This window comes from Ailuropoda melanoleuca, chromosome 7 (assembly GCF_002007445.2).
Source record: "Ailuropoda melanoleuca isolate Jingjing chromosome 7, ASM200744v2, whole genome shotgun sequence".
NCBI classification, from domain to species: domain Eukaryota; kingdom Metazoa; phylum Chordata; class Mammalia; order Carnivora; family Ursidae; genus Ailuropoda; species Ailuropoda melanoleuca.
In genome coordinates, this window is record NC_048224.1 from 80706183 (window position 1) to 80722782 (window position 16600).

At 39.5% G+C, this 16600-nt stretch overlaps 1 protein-coding gene across 2 annotated transcripts in view; it reads right to left on the reverse strand.

Moving 5' to 3' along the window:
- Positions 1 to 16600, reverse strand: part of WDFY2 (WD repeat and FYVE domain containing 2) — a 171775-nt gene that overhangs the window by 83552 nt on the left and 71623 nt on the right. For both annotated transcript variants that reach the window (XM_034665108.1, XM_019798005.2), the window contains exon 3: positions 4617 to 4690. In XM_034665108.1, the coding sequence (XP_034520999.1) occupies positions 4617 to 4690 (74 nt within the window). The remainder of the gene's footprint in view (positions 1 to 4616; positions 4691 to 16600) is intronic.

The following is a 16600-nucleotide window of genomic DNA, read 5'->3' on the forward strand; positions in this document are numbered from 1 at the left end:
GACGTATATAAAACAGAGTGTCTGGGACACAGTGGATGCTCAGTAAGTGTTTAGTTCTCTTTCCCTTTTCATTCCCTTGACAACTATGTGAACTAACAGCAATATATACTACAGGAACACAATCACCACAAGAAATACCAAAACAACAGCAACAAATCCATACAAAGTCAGTTTTGTCTATTTGTATATAATAATCAATACTCATTACCCTGATTGCTAACCGTCATATAGATCAATCTTTTCTTCTCATCCCAGCTTACCATAAACACATACATGAAAACAATCTTCAGAGAACAGAGATTTATCATTTATCATTTGTTTAAAAAAAATCCTCAATGAGTATGCATTTATCTGGCAAGATTGCAATAAAAACTTCGACTTGCTAATGGTTCTGATGAAGCAGAAAATCTATACATTTATACAGATTAGCATCCATACATCTCTAAGCCATTATTCACTAAAGTCAGCAAAAATTAGTTTAAGGAAGTTCCTTAGTTTCTGCGTGGACATTTCCTCACCAGTACAGCCTCTGAGTACCTTAGAAGGTCTTCCGGTGGTGGTGGAGGGAGACCTTCCCTGCTGGGGACCCAGCTCCTTCATGTGGCAACTGTTCCTCCTGAGCCAGGACCCCAACCCCCCTGTATTACTCCACTTCTCAAACTGATTCATTTCCCTCCAAACACTTCTCGCCCTCTCTTACCACTTGCTTTCTTCCCCTATGCCACTCACCTAGCCTGAAATACCTTCCCTTCCCATCTTCAGCCAACGAAATCCTAGCCCATCTTCTAAACCCAGCTCACAGCCGGTGAGCTGGGGCTGTTAGTTAGTCAGTTAGTTAGTTAGTTATTTTACTCTGTATTACTTATTTCACAATTTTACACTCCCTTTTCCCCCTACTGAATAAGCTTTCTGAGACCAGGAGCCACAGGTTAGAATTGAGCATACTCTTTTGCACATTGTTGATATTTAGATTTATTCGTTGGTTGGCTAGAACACAAGGGGTATTGTGATAGAAAATTTCAAAGTTCTGGGGCACCTGGGTGGCTCAGTCAGTTAAGCATCTGCCTTCGGCTCAGGTCATGATCCCAGAGGCCTGGGAGTCTGCTTCCCCCTCTGTCCCTCCCTCTGCTCTTTTTCTAGCTCACTCTCTCAAATGAATAAATTTTTTTAAAAAAAAATCTTACAAAGGGGGGAGGGGCGCGTGGGTGACTGGTCAGTTAAGTGTCTGCCTTGGGCTCAGGCAGTGATCTCAGCACTCTGGAAGCAATCCCATGTCAGGCTCCCTGCTCAGTGGGGAGCCTGCTTCTCTGTCTCCCTCTGCCTCTTCCCTCTGCTTGTGCTCTCTCTCTCTCTCAAATAAATGAATAAATCTTTAAAAAATAAATAAGTAAACAAACAAATAAAAAAAATTTAAACAAAATTTCAAAGTCCTACTTCAGCATGAATAGCAGTTTGCACAATATGAGTGACTTCTTTTGACATTAAAACAAATGACATTTCTGAAAATTCAGGATGAATTAAACTATTGGCATAATGTTTTCCCCTGCAGAAGGTAATTCCTTGTGACAAATATTTTGAATGGCAACAGAATTATACAAATAAACTATCTTAGACTTCAAGCAGGTACTTATTACAGCAAGCCATATTAAAGAATAATAGCGTTTGTACTGTAGTCAACAACTTATTTAACAAATTATTCACTGAGTCCCTAATTTGTACAAGAAACCATACTAAAATCCACTGAGAGAGGAGATGAATAAAAGACCAGCCAAGTCCTCAACACTCAACACTTTAATGGAGGAGACAGATTTAAAAACTTTTTACAAAACAAGTTAAATGAGCAATACAATATAGCTAACCTACTGAGTAACGTGAGTGATTCATTTCAATTGGTAGGACTTAGGAACCAACCGTCAAAAAAAAAAAAAAACAAAAACAAAAAAAACAACCAAACCACAAAAAGGGAAAAGATGACATTGGAACAAGGCACTGAAAGATAACTGGACTGTAGACCAAGATGGCAGAAGGGGGATCGGGGTTATAAGATTAGCAAGAGCAAAATGTACAGACATGAAAACACACCCTCACTCATTCTAGCTTCTGTCAGTAGGTGACCTAACCTGCTACTTCAAGTGAAATTGAAAAGGTCATTCCTCTCCTGCATCTCACAACTGCCTCTGCCTTTCGCTCTATCTCAAGAGTTTCCCCATTCTTCCCCAAAGCTAAACTCTCCAAGTCATTCAGGACCCTCCTGCTGCTTGTCTAATGTCTCATCTTGTTGCAGCGCTCACCCTCCCTCTCCTTCCTTTTGCAGACAAGTTTTTGAAACATGGTCTATACTGGCTGTCTCTACTTCATCACTAAGCTATTTCAGTTACATAAGGTTAACTGCCTTATGTATAAAGAGAAACAAGGATTTACTTTCTGATTTCCTCCTTTCTTTGTTTTAACATAAGTTAACCCCTCCCCCCCAAAAAAGTCAACCAGTTATTTCTTCTTAAAATTTATATGCTATACTCAGGGAACAGAGAACGAATAGTCTCTGCATAGGTTTTCTCACGTCTGGAAAGTGAACTATTAAACAGCTGAGACTCTGGGTAAGTATTTCTAACCCCAATGAAAATGCTGAACCTAAACAAGCCCTTCTCTCCGTGTGCCTCTCCTAACTCAGCTCTTTACAGTTCTTCAGATGAGAACAGAGAGTATACACAATTCATCCGCTTGGACAACACAGAACAGGTCCTTTTAACGAAATGATGTCATCCAAGCTGGGTCCTTGATCTTTTCTAGGAGACCAGGGTAAGGTAAGGTTTGGTATACCCACACTGTGCCGACACAACTGCAGAAGCTTCCCAGACCGGCCCCCCTGATTTATATTCCACTTCTCTGGCACTTTCATTTACTAAAGAAATAATGGCTAAGACAGTCTCTCTTCTTATACACGATAAATAGCCAGAACTCTCCATAACTTACTTTGCTCACCTTTCTTGCCTTCAAAGCCAAATTTATCAGTACCCATTAACCACCTACACTGTTTTCAAAAAATGCAAAGACTCACCCATGTGTTATATACACTTAAGTCTTTTCACGGACAGTGAGTGTTACATATACTCTTCCATGAACTACTGGACAATATATAGATCTTAACTCATCTTTTCAGATTTCCTCTGCAGTGAACTTCAGTTCGCTGAACAATCCAGTTAACCCCCTTCATCTTTTAAAAATAAATTTATCCCCCACACACCCCACTTTTTAAATATAACTTCTTAAAGCAGATGAAGATCTGTATCACTCACTTCTCTTCTGTCCTACAGAACAGAGTTTACAGACCTCCCAACTGCATTGGACATTACAGATATTCCGTAAATATTTGTCAATAGGCAGATTTATATTTAATAATGTTGTTAAAATTTCCATAAAGGTCACCAAACAAATGTTTTGACTGAAGACCAAATGGAAAATTTCGAGCCCACCTCTTCAGATCCCTTGTAAGAATCAGGTTACGATTACAGATGGAAACCCACATTCCATATGTCTAAATATTTAAAAGTTATACATCAAGTTAAACTATTAAATAAAATATGGTCTCTTCCCCAATCTTGACAAATATACCTTCAACCACCTGGAGGTACAGGAACGAATTTAGAATTTCTAGACTCCTTGAAGTTCCACAATATAGTATATTCAGGCTCTATGCTGTTTGGGGTCAGGAAAATTCCAGTCGGGTACTCAGGACATGGGGGTGGGTGGTGTGAGGGCCTAGGCTGGGCACACCCCCTTGACCTCTTAGGTCCTTCATCCTGTGGGAAAATATGGCCAGAACAGGGTCCTCTAATTCACGGGTCCCAAAGCAGGGCCTCTCTTGCCAGGACTGAAGGCAATAGTGGGTAATTTACCAAAATGGAGAATTTACCAGGTCAGTCTTGCTACACTTAGTTAATACAGTAACTGAAACTAAATATATAAAAAAATGATTAAGTAAGTAGTAAAACCTGAAACTGCAATCCCTAATCACTTCAGTTCCCTTAAGATCTATAGTAAAAAAGAGCCTAATATTTATCTGACTCTACCCTATAGCCTAATGTAGACTCTGTGCCTTTTTTTTTTTTAAATTCATACAATTTACAGGACTCTATTCACAACTAGAGAGAGTTAAGACAAGAAGGAGCAGAAGAAGAGGGAAAGGAGAAAAACATCAAGTATCAAGAGATCAGACACGCAGCTTTAAGAAGACATTTCCCTTGTGTTCTGTCACTTGTCTGAGGAAGCACATGACACCATGATTAACCATCTGATCACAGCCATGAGTTATCCCAGCTTGCTCTCACTAACACACAGATTCATGTAGTTCACTCACGGGCCACATAAAGCTCCTATTCTAGCCAGTGGGTTCATGGAAAGGCAAGCTGAACCTTGTCAATGTTTAAACTGAACTGATACCAGCTCTCCCTAAACCTCACCATAATCTGCTGCACTGCAATTTCCACTTCACTTAGCAAGAAAATTAATTTGTCAATTTGAAAAAAACTAATAAATAAGTCTCATCACAATACATACATACATACTCCACAGGAAGGGAAGTATTTCAACTGGAAATCTTATTTATGTGTACTTACTGAGATTGTACCATTGTCTAGACCTATGGACAGTCTTCTTGTTTCCGGGTTAAAAGACATGCATGAACATGGAGCTGAAAGAAATGAACATGTTGATGAAATTAACAAAATGATGATTCTCATTGATTCAGGAGTGACTAACTAGCTAGAAGTGTGTGGCTATTTTTCCCCCCACTATTTCCTGAAAAACAGTTCATTTAACACCCACTCACCAAAAAATAAAAACAGTAATCTTACAACCAACCCCTAGTTTTTCAGTTATCCTTTTAATGAATATAACGAGTAAGATATTCTCAAACTGGACTAGTTCCAAGGGGCTTGGTCTCAGCTGTTCTGTCAGTATGGAATCTAAATTTGCTTGACTAGATTAACAATATTTTGTGCTGTGTAATTCCTTTGTCCCCGATCTATCTCTTCCACTCAAACCCCATCTTTAACAGAAACAACCTATCTTTTCTCAAGTAGGGAAAAAATAAAAAGAAAGATCTTATAATTCCCTCCTCCCCCCACATACACACACTAGTATAAAAATCTGGTTTTCAATGCAGAATTGATTTGGGGCACGTGGACTAACAGAAGTCTTTTACTCTCAGCATTGAAGGCTGCTAAATGAAAAAGACTGAGGATCTGTCTCAGTTTAAGGGGGAACCAACTGGACGGACATAGGGCCAGGCTCTATAAGAAAGAAATCACGTGTGGGAAGGGCTTCACTGTTCTGCAAAATAAGCTACTCCCTGTGTATACCTGAGCCTAAGTAAGCTAAGCATGCCTGGAAGCCAGTGTGGGCAAGAAACGCTTGCTGAGTGGACAGCCTCCAGGTCCCTGCCATCTCTATCTACAACAGCTCATAAGAATGGCGCCTGTTGACAATTTATGTTACACTGAAATTGTTCTAAAAACAAGACCAACACAATTTTTAAATTTCTCCTCCAGCTTCACAGTGGCCCTGGAGGTGACAAACTGCTCATCACCATAATCATAATTGGCCTCAGATATCTTTACTCCTACTTTCCACAGTTACGATTAGATGTCTTACTCAAGGTCACACAGGAAAAAGAAGCTGGAGAAGGTTCAAAGACTTCATTCAAACACACAGTCCTATTTTGAAATACCCAACTTAGACTACCCCTAAGCTATAAAAGAATTTGAAGTTCTACAAACAGAGCCACTTCATAAACAGATCACTAAGTAACATTTTTTTTTGTTCTCTATAAAAGGGACCCTGAACAACAAAAAAAGATCTTCCAAACTGCATGAAGTACTTTTTCCTAATTTTCAATCATGATATATTCAGAAAATGGAAACACAAAAAATAATTCTCCCCCCCACATACTTCTACCAGTGCAGCAGAGTATCTTCACTCTGATCAGCCACAAAATAAATTAGATTCCCAAAAGTACACTGCTGAAAAAAGCAGTCAAGTGATAGTTAATGTGCTGCCCTAAGAAAGTCAGTCCTTCTCGCCTGTGGCACATGAACTATGTTGGCACAACTTCTAGGCAGGTGTTAAGATGCCAGGTTTCATAAGCCTATAACATGCATTTGGAATTAAAATCTAATGATCTCATGGAAAATTATCATGTTAGCTGAAAAGAACAAAAGAAAAAATGTATTGTGATCAAAACTGCATAAAGTACATAGACACCTAAAAACGTACACGGAGAAATGAAACTGTTTTTGTGTTCATGTGACAAGATTATTTCTCTATTAATCGTATTATTTTGCTATTCCTGTTAAAAGTTTTAAATATCTAATGGAATATAAGATATAAGCATAAGCATATGAAGCAAAACGTGATTGCAGCCCAAAGGGCTATAAACTAGTCAAGAATAACCTTATCATTAGCTGCCTGCCTGACCATACAAAAGTCTTTTCTGTGTGATTTCCTCCAACGTTCATATCTGGTTATGTAACAGTTAGAAAACCCAATGATCTCTGAATATGATTTAAATGACTTTTTTACACCATTGCATCAGCTACCCTGACATCTACATTGCTATTTCTTTATTTCTGGATTTCTTCTCCCCTTTACCAAATTTCTTATTATGCTTGTAACAAAAATGTAGAATGCTTACTATGTTCCAGGCATGTGATATAATGATGGATAAGGAATTATAGCTGTCATCAAGGAATTTATGGATTGTGGCACCAACCATGTACAGGGACTGTAAGACTCATTCCAATGTCACCATTATAGTCCAAATCACTTTACGTTTACAGTAAAAAACACCACCAGAATTCAAAAGGAAAAGACCTTTCCCAGAGAGTCCCATAAACAAAAGAAATTTAGAAATCCTGTTGTTCTAGAACCCATATACTTGAACCAAGATGGTTCTAGACAGGGAATGCCAGAGCGAAAGAGCATTAGCTTCCAGGTGCTCCCAAAGACAAAACCACCCCACCATGGGGGCATTATTGGTAAACACCAAACAAACGTGTGTGTGTGTGTATGTGTGTATGTGTGTACATGTGTGTACGTGTGTACATGGGTGTACGTTTGTGTGTACGTACGTGTATGTGTGTACGTGTGTGTGTGTTTACGTGTGTATACATTTGTGTGTGCGTGTGCTTATGTGTGTACGTTCGTGTGTGTGCGTGTACATGGATGTGTGTGTACGTGTGCTTATGTGTGTACGTGTGTTTACGTGTGTACGTTTGTGTGTACGTGCATGTGTGTACACGTGTGTGCGTGTTTACGTGTGTGTACGTTTGTGTGTGCGTGTTTATGTGTGTACATTTGTGTGTGTACATGTGTGTGTTTGTGTGTGCGCGCGTGTACGTGTGTGTGTACGTGTGTTTACATGTGTACGTTTGTGTGTGTGCGCGTGTACGTGTGTGTACATGTTTACATGTGTACGTGTGTGTGTGTATGTGCGTGTACGTGTGTGTGTGTGTGTAGGAAAAACTTTGGTAGATGAGCCTTACGATGCTCTTCAAACCATTCCCCAACTGTGACACTCTCCCAGGACTAGGCCCCTGGTTGGTTACCCAGAGGCCCTGGCAGGGCCAAGGAGGCAGGGAGTGGACTGAAAAGAATACTGATGTCCATATTTGTTATTACAGCAAATGTCTTTCCTTTTGGGAAATGGGAGAGTAGAGAGATTGCCACAGAGATCCTCTAACTTCAACTCACTAGAAATTAACAAAAAAGCAAGCTCTGAAAGACTAGTATTACGGCCCATATAAAATGGGCTCCTATCCATGCAAGAAAATATCAAAGGGGCAAAACTGACTGGGGAAGGATAATAAGACATAGCAAATTAATGGTAATTCCAGCCAAATGGCAAAAGGGGTCCCTCATCAGGAAGGGTTGGGGAAGAAACAAATAAAATATGATTTAAGCACAATATTTGTAGGTTGCAAACAGGGGATGTTTCACAAGGAAGAATTCAGCTTTAAATGATGTAAAACTAATGGTTCCTAAGTCGATGAAGAAAGAATTGCTCCATCTGATGGCTGAAAGTTGAGGTCACAGATGAAATGGCTGAGAGACTTCTACTCTCCCACCTTGCAGTAGCTTTCTCCAAAGGCTCAGTGAAATGGCTGACCAGACCCATAAAATTACAATACAGCTCCTCCACTGACCTTCTCCAACAAAGCTGCATCCCCAAACTCTAGATGAAATAAATGTAGCATGATACGAAACCTGAAGATATATTTATTTCTCCCACCTTTAACTCTTTTTCCCGCGAGAAAGGATAACCACACCCGGTAAGCTTTGTGGGGCAACCCCTGTTTGCCAAGGCCTTCCACGTTATCTTCTGTACGTAGTTTGCCTGGGACTGCTCCTACACAAATCCAGGGACTGAAATCCAAGGCCTTGCCACTGGTCTTGCTGATGTTATATCATTAGCTTTTTATTTTTTCCCTAACATATCTATTAAAACCTAAGAAAAAAGGCCCATGGTTTACTCCTCAATAAAGTAATACAAGAACTCATTTCTATGCTATCTGATTAAATTAAGACTTGCCATTCCTCTTTGCTGCTTCAGACTGAGGACAGTCAAAAAAAGTTACCTGGCAAAATTTTAGGAAGATCATAAAAGGTACAAATAAGATGGAAAAGAAATATGTGCAGGTCTATGAGTAATAAAAAATAATAGTCTCTTATGTAAGTATCAGGACTTTAGGCCTTGATGGCCTGTCAAAATTTTATTTTAAAAATTAAACACATTGAGGGGCGCCTAGGTGGCTCAGTTGTTAGCGTCTGCCTTCTGCTCAGGGAGTGATCCCAGCATTCTGGGATCGAGCCCCACATCATGCTCCTCCGCTGGAAGCCTGCTTCTTCCTCTCCCACTCCCCCTGCTTGTGTTCCCTCTCTCGCTGGCTGTCTCTATCTCTGTCAAATAAATAAATAAAATCTTAAAAAAAAAAAAAGACCAAAAAAAAATTAAACACATTGAGCATTTTTAAAAAATGAAATCTTTGTAGTTTCAGGCCAGTATTCAGCTTAAGGTTTAGGGAAAACTGAAATAAAAAGAAGCCCCAGTCTGAGTGGTAATATTAATGACCATATAATTTGAAGGGAGAAAAGCTCAAGAGATATAAGCCCCAGACAAATGGAACTCAAGAGACTGACATCAACCTCAACAGAGTTAGTAATTAAGTGGATTACAGAGAAATTGGCTACTTGTATTTCTAATACTTCTACCCTTCAAGTGGTCTCAAAAAAAAAAAATATTGCTCTTGCTTTTTAAAAAAACACAGTTAAGAGAAGGCATTCCCAAAATACTCTTATTGGGGGAAAAATAACCTAATTTCTGTTATTTATACCTATAACTTTTTCATTTTATGACTGATTAATTTTCTGTCCTTTGCTTATTGGTTGGACTTTGCTCAAATAAACACAAGTTTCATTGAAGCTGTGGCTTTCAATCACACTGACTGCTTTACAATGGTAAGCGCATTACTTGGCAGGACACACTAATCCTCATGGGATGATCTAGTGGTCACTTTAAAACTAAGCAAACAATGGTACTTCCATGAATAAAACTTCAGGTGTTAAAGGAACCCTGATCAAGTTGGATATGAGGATCCTACAATAAGAGGACTTCAAGGAGGGGCGCCTGGGCCACTCAGTCGGCATCTGCCTTCATCTCAGGTCATGATCTCAGGGTCCTGGGATCAAGCCCCGCCTTGGGTTCCCTGCCCAGCGAGGAGTCTGTTTCTCCCTCTCCCTCTGCCTTTGCCCTCCCTTCCTCCCTTCCACTCGTGTTCTCTCTCTCTCTCAAATAAATAAATAAAATCTTTAAAAAACTTCAAGGAGTACCCCACCACCGCACAATGAAGATTTAATTCATGGACACTATTTCATTCAGTCCTGTTTATCACAAGACAATATTTATTAGGTTTACAATATTCAATCCATGTTTTACTAAGAACACTTATATTTAGGACTCCAACTGCCTAGCGTTAAAAATCATTTTTCATTTCAATCAAATATTTTATGCACTCTACTAAAACTAACCACTTGTTTCCTTTTAATTTAGTCTGAGTAACAGCAAAATTATAGTGAATTAGCAGTGGTCACTTTTTCTCCCAGACAAGTTTCAAGTTACAACTACAAGTTTAAGATCTAAGTTCAATAAACTTTAAAAATATTCTGTCATATGAAAATCAAACAAGAGTATGCTAAATAAATGTTATAATTATTCAGATTAATATCTGTTATTTTTAACTTGGATAGTCCATGTTTTCATTTCCTTTAAAAATCAAAAGTTCCTTGGGTACGTTTTCTTCTTAGTAAATACTTAAAAAATCATATTACATAATTTTTTCTGAAAATGTAGATAGTAAAAACAGTAAATTGCTTTTACATATGGTTCCATAACAAAACCTATATCAAAAAGAAACCAACAAAGGAACAACATACTGCACAACTAGGAACGAAGGAGTTATTTGAAATAAGGTATAAAATATAAGATGAGCATTTCCCAATTATACCCACATCCCCTAGTCTGCCAAGAAAGTCCCTCAACTGAGTTAAAGATGTTGTCTAAAAGTCACCAAAACAATCACCACTTTATAAAAACAGAACTGTCAAATTCATTATTTTAAATACCTTTCTATCACTAATCTATCCACATAAATTTCCCCCAAAACTCCAATAAACGCAGTAGAAGAGGTGGGACGACACACAAACCAGCTTCACCTATTGTTTAAATTACAGAAAGTTCTCCTTTGACCAATGGAAAAAATCAGCATTTGCCATTTACATACAAAGTGACACATTTCCATCCCAGGTATACAGTAGATGAACATATAACTCATTTTAATTTTCTAAATCCTCAATTTAACATTATCTGTTACTGCAGAACTAAAGTCCCAACACACAGGAAAAGGAAATCAATCTAGCCATAACCTCACAAATAAGTCAATCTTTTCCTACTCCCGCTTAGGTTCGATCAGCAATGATAGTCTATACTGCCAAGCACCAAGAACCTGAAAGGACTTTATAAATTACTATTTAACATAACTCGCAACCAAAACATTTTTGCAAATTTGAGATCAAAGGAAACAGACAGTTTATTCATCAGGCTCCAGAACAGGTAAAAATGTAAAAGAGTTGCCTGAAATGACTCAGCAAATTGGCAGCAAAAATGAAAATCCAATTCCAGATTTCCCACCCAGGCACAGGTTCCAACCTACACGCTATTTTGAAAACTCCAATCTTAAAAAATACATATTTTGGGGTGAATTTCATGTAAACTATGTCCAAACTTCATCTATTTGTCTTAACTAAGATAATTTAATACATTCCCTACCTCATCTCACAAGTAATTTGAAATGACTTAAAAAGCAGATACAACGAACCCAAACAATAGAAAAAAGTAAAATGTCACGAATAAGGAAAATATACATAAGAACAGAAAGAAAGAAAAAAAGAACAGAAAGAAAATGAGAATAAAGATCTGTTGGCAAACGTAATAGGTTCCATGTTTTACATTATCTATAAGGACCATGAACCAGGTCCCTAGAGCTGTCCCTCCCAACCTTTTTCACCTCATGATACATATAGAAAACTAGATTTGAACAGCCACTGGAGTCAATGGAAGAGATTCACAGGGCCCAGATGACTGGATTTCCCCTGCCCAGTTACGGAGATCAGCTCTCAGGGCCTGTAAACCATTTGGATCACCCCAACATGGCGTAGCACACGGGTTGGTAAATTCAGCCTTAGAGAAAGCAAAGGGTTTCCGGCCCCCTCAGTGCTTCCTCAAAGGTGTGCTGAGCATTATGGTAGACAATTACCTCAAAAACAGCCCTAAAGCATTTCATATATGCAACACCAGTACGAGCGCAGAGGGCGCAATGAAGGCAAGCGCTCCCACAGAGGGCTAACCCAACGTGGGAAAACTGTGCCGATGAGCCATCAGACCGCACAGCCTGCATACTGCCCTCCATAAATAGTCTTTCTTTCAACCAGGCTTTTGATAAAAACCAGGAAGAAGCAGTTCAAAATTATGCTTTTCTGTGAGGACTAGAGTTCCTATACATTAAAAGTCAGCTGAGCAAATGGTCAAGTGGCCGTACTTGTGTGAAAACTGAGGGGGCCCAAGCACAGCTCCAGACTGGGCAAATGCCATCGCACGACATCAAGCAGACAGCTGGAAAAATAAAGGTCATTTTGTTACTGTGTTAGGGTGCCTCTGATTAGTACTTCTCTTTGAAAAGCCATCTTCATCTTCTGTTTTGCTTTGGGGACAAATTCATAAACACTTAGGAGCCAACGTAAATTCCACCTGCCTCCTTGGCCAACTACAGAGCCCACAGAGGTTTTCCAACTGTCCAACACACCCTCAGACCTGAGGCTCTGGGCCTCTTAAACACCAAGTCACTGTTATCTTTGGCGGCCAAGTTGCTTTACCTATTCTCCATGCCCAAGGGGAAAAGCCCAGACAGGATACCCAATACTTTAATACACTAAGCAAAATCTCAAACACCTGCCACCCAGGCTCCTGCTTGAGATTTCCCTCCTCCATCCCTTTGTTTGACCCCATGGGGGCAAACCTAGTTTAAAAAGTAAATCTGAAATAATTCAACCATGAAAATGGGAATGTCTATGCTTTTCATGCTTTGTTTTGTTTTGTTTTTCCCTCTGTAGAGAGATGCAAATGTGGTGGTTGAAATGGTATCTATTAGAAGCCTGGAACAAATAATCATTTACGGCTACAACTGAAACCAGTCAACTCTATACCCTCAGAAAGGCCCCCCTCTGGTTTCCAAGCTCTAACAGGTCCCAGTTGGGTGTGTTGTAACTTGATCTTATCATAGGCAATAAGCAGCTATCCCACAAGATACGTCAAGAAGATACGATTTTTTGAAAGAATAGTAGATAAGGAAATGCTCTTATTTCTCACTCCTCCACAAAAATTGGGACACAGGAAACTACAAAACAAGTCATCAGTCACCCCAAATTCTCTACAGACAGCAGGGTTTTAAATGGGGCTTTCTTCAGGGAACCTTTGTGACCACGCTCCCATGACTCCTGTTTCCTGTTCTAACACTCAGCACACAGCATGAGTGGTGCTTATTTTAGGTCCGCCTTCCCCACCAGACTGTACACACCATGAAGACAGGACTCATCTGCCCCACTTCACCGCTATATCCTCGGGACACTGCACAGTGTTGAGTATGGAAGAAACTTTTAAAATTTGTTGAATGAACTGTCCAAAGAAATTAAACAGGATGAATATTTCTTTCTGTTTTTCTTCTTTACTTGCCCTCACTCTTCCCAGACTATTTTCAGCTCAACATCACAGTGCCATCAATTGGGACATGGCTCAGTTCCTTTCTCTTTAAAGATGAGAGAGATTCCAGAGAAACTGGAATTGGGAGGTATGCAGTCAGGGCTAGGCTGTGTCAGAAACTTGCAGTTATGAGGAACAGAAACCCACCGGAGTGAATGTAAGCACTAATGGACCTATCTCTGGAATTCAAAGGCAGAAGCAGAGCCAGGCTCCTGGAGATCAGGAGGAGGAGGACAAAAACCTTCAGGCATCACCTGTTTAGGTTTCTCTCCCTCTTGAGCCAAGTGGTCCTTCCTCTCTGATTCATACTTCCTTTTAAGTGGATCAGCTTTCACGGTTTCTTTATGCACACAAATGCCTCACAGCTCTAAGGTTTACATGTTCCCAGCTCAGGGGACCAGCTGTGGCTGAAACAAGCGTTTCCTACTTCAAATTCTAAATTCTGGGAAAATGAGGTTGGCTCAGGAGCAAACAGCCTTAACCAGGCAAGTCTGGTCTCTCCTGGTTCCCTCCTAAAGGGGAAGAGGGAGCTTCTCGGAAAACACAGGGTATGAGGACACACCCCCAAAGCAGGTGTGTTTGTGATCATGACTGTCTGCTCCTTACCCTTTTCTTGTCTACCACACTCTAAATTCATCTAGCCTTCTCATACTTGCCTTTCAGGCTCACTCCCAACCATCAAACAGCTTTCACCATTCGTTCCTTCTCATCTAATGCCTTCTGCTTCCTCCCCTCCAAGAAACTTCAAATTCTTCTCAAAGCTGCAAAACATTACTATCCTGCCCAGAACATGACAAATACTATATTAAAAGGTATTTTAATAAACAAAATAAACAAATAAGCCATGCATTATATGTACAAGATATTTTCTTTATATTCTCTTCTGGATTCGGAATACTACTTATTATATGCCACTATAAACACACCATAAGGTCCTATCTGCCTAGTGATGTCCATGTCTCTAGTTATACTGTACCTTTCTACTTATTTTGTAACTAATACCACATAGCCATTATTTAAGGATAAGACTAAGTAATCTCTTAACAAAACACCTTTCAATAGAATGAAATGCAAAACAAACCTTTGGAAATTCAAAGCTATTTCAGGTTTTTTAACCGTCCAAAAGTAGAGCATAATTCCTTATGCAATAAGATGTTGCCTCTCTCAAGCTAAACAAAACTGACTCTTGCCCAAAGATCAGCCACCACTGTTATTTGAATGCATTCAATTCCTTGGAACATAAAAGCCAATTTCCGATCAATTGTTAAGAACGCAGCCTTTTGTTCTTTTACCTCTCTGTGGTAGTGGAGCCACGCAACAATGAAAGATTATGGAAATCACCTTGACCATACGCACCTTATTCATCTGCAAACCCTGGCAACCAGCTCAGTGGCCTGTATACCGCAGGTGCACAATAAAAGTTCGATCCACCAGGATGTGTTCTTATAATGTATACTTACATCTACATATTTATAAATCAATATTATATATGCATGAGGCTCTCTATGTGTTCATATAAATGTGTAAATAGATCAGCATGTTGGCTATAATGCCAAAAGACAATCTTCTCAAACTTTAAAATCACTTAGGGATCTTATTAAAACTGCAGATGTTGATTCAGAAGATCTAGCATGGAACCCAATATCTGCATTTCTAGTAAGTTCTCAGGTGACCCTAATGTGGTTGCTCAAAACACATTTTAATCACAAAGTAATGCCTTTTTCACTCGCTTTGGTAGAAGGCCATAGGTAAAATATGCAAATAATTCCAGGGTCCTCCTTCTCAAAGACTGTGTTCCATCACTAGGAAAACGTCCAATAATGTTCTCAGGCACTCTTCTTTATTATCAGATGCAAGTCTGCAGTAAGTACTTATGTACTGAGCACTACTCCTGGTATAGGGGCTAAAGCAGCCTGTAGTTATTCACACAGCTCCATACATGATAAACATGCAACCAGGGGCTTCTCTGTACTCTCAGTGACATCCAAATAAAGAGAACTTCAGACAATGACAGCAAAATGCGCTTGGATGTGTGTATGGGGCAGGGGGCAGAGAAGCAATTACTTAGGATCTTATGGCTCCATGAGGTTCCTATTCACGGCCATCTCAAGAAGATTCCTTGCTCACCATCCCCGAGCTCTCGTCATTCTGCCCAGGTCTGACTCTCCTCTGTCCTCATGGTCATGGCCATGACACATCTCTGGTGCTGACTACAGACCTTCCCCACCTCCTCGAGTTAGATATCGTGTCAAGTTTGATGGAAAAAACAAGATCACAGATAAGACTGGTTATATCACTCAAAGATCAGGAAAAACAGTTCATCAGAGAATTCCTTTCCCTTTCCTTTTACCTGAGCCCTCATCACCACCACAGCTTAAAGAGAAAGTTCACCCAGGCCTTTTGCTACAGAATGCTGTCTGCTGGAGGCACAACAGGCCAGGGGCCAATACAAGTACCACGGCAAGTTTCTTCTTCCCTAACACAGGACTGACCTCTTCAGTGCAGCTTCGTGGTTGTCATTTATTTACTCTAAAATTCTAAAGAAACGCAAAACCTCAAAGATAATTTGAAATCACAGAAAACCATGAGAGCCTTAATAATTCATTTGTTCATCAACAAGCAAAATTGCTGTTTAAGCTATTACAGTATTCTTTTGCCAAAGGCATAAACTTAATCGCACCTACAATTTAGCATGAATTTATTTTGGGTGTACACCGTGGCATGTATTTCCCAAACCAGGATACTCACATCAAGGGAACAGGTACTCACTGCAGCAAGCCACAGGGTCCCTGGGCCCAAATAACAAACCTGAGGGATTTTTATAAGGTGTCAATTTTAATTAAAATTTGAAGGAAGGGGAGTCAGGGAAATGTTTACTAATATAACTAAGAAGGAATTTAAATAATTATCTTATACTCAAATAAACATGGAATAGGACGCCCAAGCTTCATTAGTTTTTAACAATAAAACACCAGACTAAAAAGAAATTTCCTGTTTTGAGAAGCCAGCTCTTTTCTCCCTGTAGGAGAACTTCTGCCAGCACACCAATCTAAGACTCAATCATCTGTATTTTTTTAAATATATTTAAAAGATTAGCTATTTATCAGTACAAGCAAATATTTCTCAGAGAAGAGCTTGAGGAAATGAGATTGACCTCCAATTAGAATGTTTCAATCTTAAGCAAATCCTTGTGAGAACAAATCGTCAATGTTGACTGTCTTGTATTCGAATGAG